General features: G+C 38.3%; 1 protein-coding gene across 1 annotated transcript in view; it reads left to right on the forward strand.

Moving 5' to 3' along the window:
* The window catches only part of FRMPD2 (FERM and PDZ domain containing 2), a 279,466-nt gene that overhangs the window by 8,400 nt on the left and 257,284 nt on the right, over positions 1–13,782 (forward strand). The window contains exons 3-5 of the mRNA XM_069067069.1: positions 804–869; positions 3,725–3,907; positions 7,964–8,090. Coding sequence (XP_068923170.1) covers positions 804–869; positions 3,725–3,907; positions 7,964–8,090 — 376 coding nt within the window. The remainder of the gene's footprint in view (positions 1–803; positions 870–3,724; positions 3,908–7,963; positions 8,091–13,782) is intronic.

Genomic DNA, 13,782 nt, shown 5'->3' on the forward strand with positions numbered 1-13,782 from the left:
TTCCTTCCTTCCTTCCTTCCTTCCTTCCTTCCTTCCTTCCTTCCTTCTTTTTCAACTATTCTCAGGTGTGGGTTGAACTAGAAGGCCTCTGATGTACCAACACTGAGATAGTGTAATCTTGTGATTGCCCATACATAGGTCCTTAGGAATCAGGAAGATCTGGGTTCAAATCCCACCTCTGACACTATTCAATTATGGATAAATATTTTATTTTTTCTGAACCAAAGTTTCCTCTTCTGAAAAAGTTTAATATTAATACCTTTAGTACCAGCCTCACAGGATGGTTGTGAAGACAGAGTGAGATGATCAATGCAAAGCACTACAAAAATTTGACAGCACTATCTAAGTGCCAACTCTTTTTGTTGTCTTTCCATTTTGGTAGTTCAATTGCCTCTTCTTCTTTGCTTTTCTCACTGCATTTAATTCCTGGAAATTAGGACTTTAACTCCTATTAATTCTAAGCCTTCTCTGTGTCAATTATTTCCTTTTATCCTGTATATAAATTGTTTTGTATAAATTTGTTTATACATTTCCTCCCAAGCTCCTTGAGGGCAGGAATTGTCTGTTTCCTTCTTTTTGTATCCCCAGTGCTTAGCACAGTGTCTGCACATAGTAGGTGCTTAATAAATGTTGATTTATTGATCTTAAAATTAAACATCTTGTCAACTGTGATATTAATACCCCCAGTCTATTGTGCTTTCAAATGAAGCTTCCCTAGTGAAAACAGCCTTGTGTTCCAGCTGGAACTGCCATGTGGTCCAACTGATGCCAGAATTCTGATTGTCTGTCTCTCTTTCTGACAGGTGCATGTTTATTCCTTAGGAATGACTCTGTACTGGTCAGCAGAATTCCGTGTTCCTCCAAACCAGGTCTGCAATCATAGTGATAACAATCCTGTTAAGGGTCTTTTTCACCAGTGCATTTGTTTGCATTGATTGAAAGTGCCTTGTAAGAGGAAAGAGCTGTCTAAAGCATTTTTCTGAGCTGAAAATACAGCTTCATAGAAAACACCCTAACAAATATGAAGTGACAACCATGGTATTGAGCCCTCTTTCATGGGATCATTCAATAGCATCATTATGACCTGAGATAGGAATTCAGGGCTGATTCTCTTCAGCAAGACAGGCTTGTGCTGATGAAACTTGGAAAATAGACTTTTGACATGGGTGAGTAAGAGTCACAGTTTTATCCTTGGTCTCAATTTGAAAACTTCACTGTATTCTTCTATACATCTCCAGAGATTTCACAGATCTATTGGTAAGTAATGAAGATCATGAAATGCCAATGATCCTTTAAAAAAAAAAGCTTATGTGGTTGAATACACACCTTACCTGTGTCTCAGGATTCTTGTCTTCCTTTAAGGTTCAATTCAGGTTTCTCTTTCTTGAAGAAGTTTCCTTTGATCCTCCCAGATGCCAGTGATCTTTCCCACCTCTATTTTCCTTGTAGTACATTTGTTTACATGTTGTCTCCTACCACATTCTTCTTTTGCAAGATTGTAGGTTCACTAAGGACAGGAACTATTTTATTAATGTCTTTATAGAATCCCTCATTTCATTCAAGACAGCTCAAGAACTTCTTCTACAGAAAACTTTTCCTGATCTACCAACTGTTAGTGCTGCCCCTCCTTAGTTTGTATGTAACAACTGGAAGCCCAATTTGTATTTATTTTGTATGTAGATATTTTCTCTTCTCCCCCTGCCTCCATTTATATCCCTTAGAATATAAGCTCCTCGAAGGTAAAGACTGATGAATTTTGTCTTTGTATCTCTAGCATGGTGCCTGGCACATAGTAATTACTTAGTAAATGTTTGATCCATTGATTGTTATTCACAGCATAAAACACAATGCTTTATATCTAGCAGAAGATTAATAAATGTCAGTTTAATTAAATTATATAAATGATGTGATGCATTTACTAAGGGCTCAGTAGATATTTTCTGGCTTTAGTTAATAAATGTGTTTATGAAATTTTTGCCATTTTTTTCCATTTCTTATACTGCATACAAAGTTCAGATGATGGTATTACAGCCATGTCTACATGGCCTAATAAATGATTTGTTAATTATCTGGCCAATGGAGTCAACTAGCACTAAAGTATCAGGCTCTTAGCAGATTTTAGTGACTTTGGTTCTGGGTTCACTGGTCCATAGAACTAGGCCTGATTATGCCTACCTCCATAGGTCTTCCCTGGGAGGAATAAAGGAACAAAAAGTTCCTTAAAGGGAGATAATTATGACTAGTTGCACCTTCCAAAGAGCAGAAGGCTCCTATTCTTATTTTAAATAAGAAATCATAGGGAGAATAGAAGCTCTCTATCAGATCATAATTAGTATTCTTTCTATGGGAGAGAGCCAGCTGTTGTCAAATGGACAAGGGTGTGAATTAACTTTATAGTACTTACCATTTTAGTAAGTCATAGCACAGCAGTAAAAATGGAAATGATCAACTCTTTGAACCCCAATTGTGTTGTTAGTAAATGTAAATATAATGGTAAACAATTTGCATGCTTTGGAGGCTAATACAAATTCTGGAACTCTCTTAGGGTGTTATAAAAAGTTTATTATTACATCTTGCTTTTACTTACAAATCACTCCTTAGTGACTCCACCCTACAAAAGACACCCTTAATATTCTCCCTTAAAAAAATCTTCTGCTTAAGTAAAACTGACTGTTAGACCAAGTTTGACTGTCAGTTAGTCCTATTTTGCATCCAAAGTTCACCATTTCTTTACCAAGGGGAAGGAAGTGTTTTCTAACTAATCAGTTGTTTGCAACCAATTCCAAAATAGTTTTTACATACACACAGAGTATATGAAATTGACTTAGCTATTTGGAGTTTTGATGCTGAGCAATGATTAATCTAATACGATGTCAAGAAGGCTGAAATATCCAGACCGCCTTCTGTCTGCTAATTTCAGTTATTTTAATGTATGAATTAAATTAACCATTCTGCATGGTGTGGTCCTACCAGGAAATCTATTGACTTTTATTGATAAATGCTTCAGTGATTGACCAGAATCAGGGATTTAAATGCTAACTTACAGTGGCGAAGGAGCAAGAAGTCTTATTAATGGTGTATTTGATTATTGTTTTGTGTATTACTTTATATAAAAGACTGGAGTAGGAGAAGCACTTTTTTTTGGTAAATCTTGCTTGTTGTGTAAGATGCTTCTTTCAGAGGAAAATTCCTGCTCACTGATAAGATCCTCAGAAGGGAGCTTGGAATGTAATTTAAATGGTAATGTGAGGTGGAATTCTCAGTGGAGGGTTTTGCTTCCATCTTTTTGTCTGATCACAAAGATCTGGGCAAACATTTCTAGAGTCTTAATGTCTCCTGGCTCTGGATGATGATACTACCCAGAAGCATGTCAGAAGGCACATCTGCAAATGCTTCTTTATGTTTATTTCAGTATTCTTTAATGTAGCCTGAAATCCATACTGTTGATTTCATGTGTAGTCCAGGCAAAGGTTTTTGTGTCCTTGGTACATGAAGGGCATTCCAGATTAAAAAGCAGAACATCCAAAGCAATTGATGTTTGAAAGGCTTCCTAGCCTCTGGATTATTACAGTAGTGCATCCTGCTTTCCTTCTTAAACTACTGAGAAGAGTACCACATCAGCTCTCATCTAAATAAGTACATTAATTCTTATTAGCCTCCTTGCTATATTTCTTTGACAAAGTATGCTTCTCTCAGAATTTTTCATGTTGTATTTCTCCTTTAGCCTCTTCAACTGAGTGAGCCATTGCTTTCCATTTTGCTAATGATGTGTGAAAATCTGCCTCAGAAACGTGCTTCCCTTGCACTCATCTGGGAGGCTTGCTGTGTCCATCAGAAAGAAGCTGTATCTCTGACACATCTCCACGTAAAGAGATTGGTCAGCCTAGTTCTGGAGAGCATAATGGAGGTTTGTATTCAGCCTTGGGGAACCCCACATTCCTGGAATGGCCAATCATCATTGGAGCTTGTTTATATAAAAGAAGATACTTAATAAAATGTCAGTCCCTGGTGACAGGATATCAGAGTGAGATTATATCATACAATCCCTCATTTGACAGATTAGGCAACTGAGGTTTAGAAGGCGAAGTGTTCCATCTATGGTCACACAGCAAATTAGTGTCAGAAGCACTACTTTACTAGAACTCCTGTTGATTATTGGGACAAAGTCTTTAGTGTTGGAGTCTCTGCTGGCCTAGTGTTATTAAATAAATATATTCTTCAATGACTCAGAAAAAGGCAGATATGACATGCTTAGCAAATTTTCAGATGATAAAAAGTTAGGAGGGAAAGCTAACACGTTGCATGCCAATTCAGAATCCAAATGATCTTGACAGTCTGGAAAGTTGATTTTAAAAAGATGAAATTTAATAAGGATAAATGAAACAGCTTATATTTAGGTTAAAAAAAACCCAACTTCACAAGTACATGATGGGCGAGGTGTGGCTAGTTAGCAGTTCATCTGAAAAAGATTGGAGGGGGTTAGTGGAATTCCTCTCTGAAATGAATCAACAATGTGCTATGGTAGCTGAGAAAGCACAAGTTGGCTTTCAGCTACATTAAAAGAGGCAGAGTGTCTGGGACTAGGAGGTAATGGTGCTATTGAGCTCTACTCTAGTCTGACTACATCTAGAGTATCATGTACAGTTGTGAGTGCCACATTTTAGTGAGGACATTGGTAAGCTGGGGTGTGTGGATAAGAGGGTGTCCAAAGTAATGAGAGTATCACAGAGCTTGCCATATGGGGACCTGTTGAGGGATCTCGGGATGTTTAGCCCATGGAAGGTTAGTTTTAGTGAGGACAATGATTGTTGTCTTAATGCAGTTGAAGGAGTATAATGTGAAAAAGGGACCATTTTGTTTTGTTTGACTCTAGAGGAGATAGGTGAAAGACCAGTAGGTAGAAATTACAAAGAGGCAGGTTTAGGTTGGATATGAGGAAAGACTTTCAAACAGTTAGAAGAACCCAAAGTGGAATGGGCTGCCTCACTAAGAAGCATGCTCCCCCTCTCTGCATATCTTCAAACAAAGGATTGATACGGAAGAGAGGGTTCTTATTTAGGGATGAATTGATTTGGAATAGGAATTCATCTTCCTCAACTCCATTTCACCTTCCTATTAGCACAGATTTTAAAAAAGTTTTATACACCACATGGCATATAAAGACCTAGGAAGAGACATGGGTTCAAATCCAATCTAAGATACTATACATAAGACCCTTGGCAAGTCATCTTTGTGAACTCATCACGTGGATTACTCATCTATAAAATAATGACATTGGCCTCAGTAACCTCTAATGTACTTTCCAGCTTCAAATCTATGATTCTGGAGTGTCTTGTTTGTACATTTAGATGCGTTCCCATTAATTGCCTCTCCTCCCCATCGAACAATGCAGCAAAGAAAAACATTTGGGCAAAAGCAACCAGTATGGTAATTGTTTCTGATGATGTAATCCTATTTTCCACATCCACTGTCCCCTGCTTCTCTACTGAGAGCAAGGAGGCACAGTAAGTTTTTTTATCAGAGGCTCCTAAATATTGCAGTTCTTATTTCCAGAGTACTTAATTCTCTATCAAAGAGAAGAAATACTTCATTCTCTATTGAAATGATTTTACTTCTGGGATTGAATTTATCTACTGTTTAATATTTACACAGCAGCACTTGTGGGCTAGAAGAAGTAGAGTTTATTAAATTTAGTATCTGCTTTCTTTAGTTAGCAATGAAGTATAGCCTGGATCAAGAGAAGAGGAAAACTTGGAATGTGCAGTGATGCTCCCTGGACTCCCTGTTGCACACTCAGTACTCTCTCAGACCCAGAATTATGTGAATTTGGGTTGGTCAGAATCTTAGGATCTAAGATTTAGAACAGGAAAGGTCTCTAGAGGTCATCAAACTCAACCCCTTAATTTTAAAGATGAGGAAATTAGGCCGAGGGAGGGTAGTTACATAACTAGTAAGTGACTGGGTAGGATTCAAACTCAGGTCTTCCTGGCTCCAAGTCCAGCACTCTCTTCACCACACCACGATATGCCTCATACACATGACATGCATCATATAAAAATTCCTAAATGACCATATTTACTTGGTATACACATATGACCTCTTGAACACATTTTCAGAGGGCTAAGAAATAGCCAAGGTTTTCCCCAGGAGCAAAGAGAATCTCTCCATCTGTTTCACAAAATTTCAGGAAGAATAGCTCCATACAAAAATGGCTCTTTCCCCACCTATGCCTCTTGGATCCCTTGGCCCTTTTAAAGACTCAGACATCTTCTCTACAAGCTCTTCATTCTACCCCCTTGTTAGTGTTCCATCTCACTGAAATGTCTTTGTATTTATTTGGTGTGAACTTTGCATTTACTTTTCTGCATACATGTTGCTTTCCCCCAGAGCAGGGGTTCTTAACCTTCACTGTGTGATGGACCCCTTTGGCAATCTAGTGTAGCTTATGGCCCTTTCTCAGAATAATGTTTTTAAATGCATAAAAGAAAATACATAGGAGTATAAAGGAAACCAATACAGTCTTTTACTCCGTTCTCAAAGTGGGGGTTCTCAGATCTCACTCTCCAGAGATGTATAATTTTAGCAAATTCATTCTCTGATCTCCCAAGGTACCTTACCACTTATTCAATACTTACCCCAAATCAGAGATTAAAAAGTACTGACTCTAGAGTCATAGGACCTGGATTCAAATCCTACCTCTGGCACTTGTGACCTGTGTGACCTTGGTTAAGTTACTTAATCTCTCTGGTTCTCAATTTTCTCATTTGTAAAATATGGGAATTGAACTCAGTGGTCTCAGAGCTTCCTTTCTGTTCTAGATATATTCTATGATCTCATGATGTATGGTGAGAAACTGTTTGGGAGGATGTCCCCAACTTTTGAAGTTGATGTTAAGGGGGGCAGTTAACACACTCCTACACCACAATGTGGGTTCTTGGTGCCATTTGTTGAGACAAACTCATGGAACCGCAGAATTTCAGAATCCTAGAATTGAAAAGTATCTTAGATGTCATCAAGTCCAACCTGAACCCAAAGTCTGTAGTGGAAAAATGGCTGGATTTGAAGTCAGAGATGGGTTCATAGCCTAGCTGTTACTGTGTGAGCTTGGACAAATCACTTAACCTCTTCAAGACTTGGGGTTTTTACCTGTAAAATGAAGTACTGGATACCCACTGAATTAATTTTCAACTCTAACCCTATGATTTTTGATTAGTAGTCATCTGGGTTCTGCTAGGTTGGAGGGACCTTAGGTGTGAGCCAGTGTGGAAGTTCTTAAGTTATTTTTTCTTCCATTGGCTTACAGCAACTGGGAACTAGGCTGTGGCTGCCCCAGGATAATTCTTAGGGATTAGAGAAATTGCAGTAGGAGCTGAGAAATATGAAGAAAAGATTTTGTGAACCCTCGCTGCCCCCTCCCCCTTAGTTTCTTATATCTTCCTGGCCTCCAAAGGGAGAAAGTAGACTCCTTAATTGAAATAAAGTAATACAAAATCATTGAGTGTATCGACATGTCCCACGATGAATAGTTCTATGACCTATGGCATTTTATTTATGAAACTGTAAAATATACTCTGACTTCCTGGGATCTCTGCTCAGGCATCACTCAATGCTTATTTCAGTTTAGACTAGAAATGAAGAGCATGACATATGGAACTCACTGGACTCTCCATCAGTTATTTAATCTGTTTCTAATAAGTCAAACTAAGTATCAAGAACCAAGAGACAAGGTTGATTACAAATGTAATTCCTCTTCTATAAGGAATACATTAGTGATAATTACCTGGAAGACTTGTGTATTTTTAAACCATTTTGGTTTAAGAAGTCAGGCGAGCAAACCTTGCTAAAGGCATTAATTGTTCTGCCCTTAATGCAAGAAACAGAGAAACTTGCACAAATTTAGTTTGACAGCTCAGGCTACAGTCTCTGGACTGTGAACATTAATTTGCAATGCAATTGATCCTAGATGGAGCAGATTGTTGTTGAAGAAAGCAAATTTGTGCAGCAGAATAGAAGTTATGTGATAAGGAGGAGACTACACCAGAAACAAGATGAATTCTCACTGCTGTCCACCCAGAAGACCCTGGATCCAGGTAGATTTTTGATCGTTTTTTACGTCAAAGCATCATATTGCTTCTATTTCCATTTCCTATCAACAATGTGTAAAAGTCAGTGTCACTCTTTTGATACTAAAGAAACACATAAATGCATGTGTGTATTTCTTTGGGGTCATTTATAGATACAGGTCAGTTTGCAGATTGTCTGACCTTTCCACCAATGAATTGGGGAATAGGAGCTCCTCAAGCACTGAGAAAAACTGGATTCAGAACAATACATTAATTTGAAATGCTTTTTTTTTTTTAAATTTAAAAGACTGAGTACAAAACAAGTCACCTTCAGACAAATTCACCTCTTATCTCCTGCCAGTCCTTTACATCCTGTGCTCTGTGTCTGTCTCCCTTGCCTGGCATGCCCTCCTTTCTCACCTTTGCCCCTTGGATCCTCTGGCTCCATTAAAGACTCAACTTATGGGCCTCCTCCTACACAAACCCTTCACTGATTCCACCCCCTTGTTAGTGCCCCTTCTCACTGAAGCTCCTTCATAATTGTTTGGTGTGAACTTTACATTTACTTTTCTGCATACGTGTTGCTTTCCCTTAGAGCATGGGTTCCTAATCTTTACTTTGTGATGAACCCCTTCGGCTTTTTGGTGTAGCTTGTGGACCCCTTCTCAGAATAATTTCTTGAAATGTGCAAAATAAAATAAATAGGAGTCTAAAGGAAACCAATGATATTGAAATACATTATTTCAATAGGTTTAAAAACCAAGGTCACGAACCCTGGGTTAAGAACACCTATCTTAGTATGATGTAATTTCCTTGAAGGAAGTGGCTATTTTGTCTCTCTAAAAAGTACATAGTTGGTACTTTATAAATGCTTGTGAAAGGGAAGGAAGGAAGGAAGGGAAGGAGGAAGGAAGGAAAGAAAGTCTCACTTTTATGTGAACAACTCAAAGTTCTATATATGCAGTTTTAGGCAGTGTGACTGATAAGAGGTCCTTCTCAGTTTGAGTTGAAGTTTTTCAGGTATTAGGACAACTAGCTGGCCCAGTGGATAGATAGGCTAGGTGTCATTCCTGTAGTCAGGAAGACCTGAATTTAAATCCAGCCTCAGACATGAACTAATTGTGTGACCCTGGATAAGTCACTTAATGCTGTTTGCCTCACTTTCCTCATCTGTAAAATGAGCTGGAGAAGGAAATGGAAAACCAAGAAAACCCCAAGTGGGATCATAAAGAGTCAGATAAAACTGAGAAATGACTGAACAACTTTTCTGGTATTACCTAGTGATCAGTCTTCCAGTAATGATTTCCCAGCTTTGCAAGGTTAGTCCTCAGGCAACAGTTCTATGACCATGATGAGGCCCATGCTCAAAGTTTTTTCAAATCCGTAGGACCTTCTAGAGGTTGTCATTTCCTGGCATAGTCTGCAAAACCTCAGAGTTCATTCTATGCCATAAGGACCCATAGGAGCATGTTAGTGGAGGGTCAATGAGTTATAAGGAGAAAAGAATTTATAGCTTTTGTTGCAGCCAGATGTAGTGGCAATTTTACTGATTTAATTCCTTTTTCACTTAATGGTTTTCCATTTAATGAAAGTATTTTTAAAATGACCTTTACAGTCTTTTTGTTTGTGGCAAAGTTTCTTTTGGCACAGGAGTACTTCTCTAGCTCTCTTCCTTTTCTCCATTCCCCTTCTCCTCCTTTTCTATTTCTTTTCCTTTCCTTCCCCAATCTTAGAAAAATGAAAACCAGACATGATGTATTATTGCATTAAGGTAGATCCTCTTTATATTTTGTGATTTGGGCAAACTCACACTGACAATTTTCCACATAGTTGAGGCAAAGGGAATGTTTCAAAAATTTTAGGATAATGAAGGTCTATGCTTTTATGTTCTCATTGATGACATAGAATCCTCTCCACTGATGAGATACTGTCACTCAACAGAGAATGCCAGACATCTTTCAGGGGACTGCAGTGATCCAAATTGTGTTTCTGAGACAACATCCTTGATTCTGCCTAGTAGGGTCTGCATGAAAGGTAAGTTCAGAAACTGAGCTGTGTGTGAACAAGGGCCATGGCTTTGGATTGTTATCCTTTGAAAGGAGGGCTTACTTGATTCACTGACGAATCAAAACATCACTCACCCCCAAACCATTAACACAAAATAGTGAACAGTCCTCAGATTCCTGAGAAAAACAGCAGGCGATGGAGGTAATCTTTCAGAAACGGCTATAAAATGCTAGATAAATGTGAGTTATTATTATTATTACCTGTTAGCTCCACACATTCAGCAGAGATTCAAACACTAGGGAGGACATCAGTTCTAAGAAATCAGGAGATAGGATTATTTATTCCCTTAATACAATTTGGAGCGCTGACAGTACCCACTAGATACTGGACAGAACCTGGACTGATTCATAGGACTGGTAGGGCCCCTGGGACCTCTGCCTCCTGTCTCCTTTAAATCAAGACCCTGTTCACAATTCACTTTATGCAGGCAGTCTTCCAAGACTATATGAATGAGGTGAGATCTCATACTTTCTTTAACTTTCTGTCCACTTCTGCTTTGGTATCAATTTCAGGTTTAACAAATGCATTTTTTCCCTATTTCAGAACCTACTGGAAGAGACAACAAATGAATGAGAAAGGAAAACAAAAATATAAAGAAAAGCCTTAAAAGGGGAAGGGTCAATATTTTTAAATATGTTGTTGTTGATATCTCTATATCTTATATCTGTTCCCTTCTCTCCACTCACGTGGCTATCACTCAAGTTAGGTTCTCATCTTATCCTGACTGTATTGTTATAATATCTTACAATTCTTCTTCTCCTTCTCCTCCTCTTCCTCCTCTTTTTCCTCCTCCTCCTTTCTCTTCTTTTTCCTCTTCTTCCTTCACCTCTTCTTCTTCCTCCTCCTCCTCACTTCCAAACTCTCCTCTCTCCAATCTATCTTCCGCACAGATGACAAAACAATCTACTTAAAACAGTTTTGATCATTTCACTCCCTTTCTCTAGAATCTTTAGTGGCTCATTAATGCCTCTCAGATAAAATGTAAATTCCTTTGTTTGGCATTTAAAGACCTTCACAATTTGGCTTCATATTATTCTACAAGGTGGTGCAATGGTAGGATACTGGGCCTGGAGTCAGGGAGACTTAAATTCAAATCTACTGTCAGACACTTGCTGTATTACCCTGGGTGAGTCATTTAACCTGTCTGCCTCAGTTTCTTCATTCATAAAATGGAGATTAATTGCACTTTCCTCTCAGGGTTATTGTGAGGATAAAATGAGATAAAACTTGTAAAGTGTTTTATAAACATATAAGTGCTATATAGCTATTTTATTATTGCTATTGTAATTATCATTTCTTTTTACATATTCTTTATTCCAACCAAATTAATCTATTTGATATTTCTTGAATTCAGCATTCCATTTTCCCACTTCTATGCTTTCACAATAGCTGTCTCCCACACCTGTGACAGATTTCCACTTCCCATTAGAATCCTTATCATCCTTCAAGACTCAGGTGACATACCATCTCCTATGGGAAACCCTTTCTGATCTTCATTGTTATTAGTTCTCTCTCTCTTCTTTCCTCCCCCCCTCCTTTCTTTCTACCCCGCCCCTCCCTCTCTGTTTCCATCTTTTTCATTTTCTCTTCTCTGTCCACATTATATTGTATTTATTTATTTGAATAGATGTTGTATTCTCCCTGCAAAATGTAAGCTCCATGTGAGCAGGGGTTATTTTAAAATTTTTATTAGTCTGTCCTCAGAGCCTAGCAAGTACAGTGCCTTGTACATAGTAGACAGTTAAGAAATAAGTATTGCATTGAATTGAATGTACTTAATTTTAATTTCTGTAATGCTTTAATATCCACAAAGAACTTTTCATAAGCATTATCTTGTGGGATCCTCATAAATTACCCCCATTTTACAGATGTAGAAACTGAGACTCAGATTTGCCCAGGGTCTTGTAGGGATGACAAGATGGAAGCAGACTTTGAAAATAGACCTTTCCTGATTCTTAGTTCAGCACTTGTTTCATCCCCTGCTTTGTGATGCTATAATGCTGTTCTCAACTACATATATTCAGGAGACAAGTACTAAATCACAAATATTTCTGTAGAGTGCTAAATATACTGTAGGCATTTACTAGATACCATACTGTCTGGCATTGTTCTTTGTTTCATAGTTTATATCTTTTGTAACAAAATGGCCTGTAAGCTCATTGAGGGTGAAGACCATACTTTCTAACCAAGTTCGTAAGTAGCAAACATTTATTAAGAACACCGTACTAAGTGCTGTCAAGTATTCTGGAGAAGGAAATGGCAAGCTACTCTAGTATCTTCGCCAAGAAAACCCCAAATGGGGCTATGAAGAGTCAGACACAACTGAAAAACAACTAAGTGCTGGGAATACAAATGCAAGCAGAGAAAGGCAATCCTTGTCCTCAAGGAGCTTACATTCTAATTGAGAAAGACATCACATAAAAAGAAGCTGAAAAGGGGGAGGAGAAAAATGGTACTTATGGTGGCACGGCAGAGAATGGTTTAGAGTGTGAGGAACAGGGCTCTGAGAGAAATAGAGAGAATGTGGATGGCTTGGGCACTTCTTTTAAAATAGAGGTTCCAGAAGGAACTGACCTTACATCAGTTTGGAGTCTCTCACAGTTGCAAAGACTGTAAGCACATAGCAGGTATAAAATACAATCACTAAATTATTGGTTGATATTAAACAACTACAGTTTAGTTCACTTGTTTGCCCACCAAGAGGATTTATTCTAAACTGTCCTGAGCAAAGGTCCATAATATTTTAAATAAAACAAATGTATAATTTGAGAGTTGAGAGACAACTTAGAGGTCACCTAGTTCAACCTTCCATCCAGTGCAAGAATCCCTTTTACAATATTCTTAAGAGATGATCATTAAACCTCTGTTTGAACAGTTTAAGTGATGGGGTGGGGTTCACTATCTAATGAGGCAGTCTGTTTGTAAGGTTAATGGGATATAAGATCTTCCCTGCCCATTAATAGGCCTCCCATGGAGCCTGAAGCTTTGGGTCACACCTTTACAATTAAGTGCTGATTTACAAGCTTCTCGGCACTAAGTCAATCAAGTCTTTGATTGGAAATAGTATATATATTGTATTGTTTGGATGGAGAGGTCAGGGTGGAGAGAGGTGAGGGCTGACTAAGAAGCAGAGGAGGGAAGAACTTGCCTAGGGAAACTTGCTTAGGGGAGACTTGCTTGTAGGAAGACTTTCATACCTTTTGGTAAGTTGTAATTAGGCACTGAGTCATGAGAGTTGTGATGCCTCCTGGCTCTAAAAAGGGTATGTATACTCTGAGGTTATTAACATTTTGCTCTGGGGCTGACTCATTGGAAGAGTGTTTGTGTGGTTTGGCCAGATAAGACTCTGGGTAGCTGGTAAAGAGCACCCCCTGGCTTTGAAAAACCCAGATGTTGGTGCTTCTCTCTCTCTGATAACTACCTGTGTTTCCCTGATAATAAGACACTGTCTTATTAATTTTTTTGGACAGAAAAACACCAGAGGGCTTATTTTCAGGGGAGGGCTTATTTTAATGAACATTGACAGCAATTTTAATAAACAGGTAAATGTGAACAAAAAAATGTACCTTTATTCAATAATGAATTCAATAAAGAACAGGATGACTCGCTCACTGCTGCAGCTCTGATTGGATGCAGCTCGGGAGCGTGGCGT

The sequence above is a fragment of the Petaurus breviceps genome, unplaced genomic scaffold (genome assembly GCF_028583685.1).
Source record: "Petaurus breviceps papuanus isolate PSGF00001 unplaced genomic scaffold, PetGlider_PUasm1.0 90740, whole genome shotgun sequence".
NCBI classification, from domain to species: domain Eukaryota; kingdom Metazoa; phylum Chordata; class Mammalia; order Diprotodontia; family Petauridae; genus Petaurus; species Petaurus breviceps.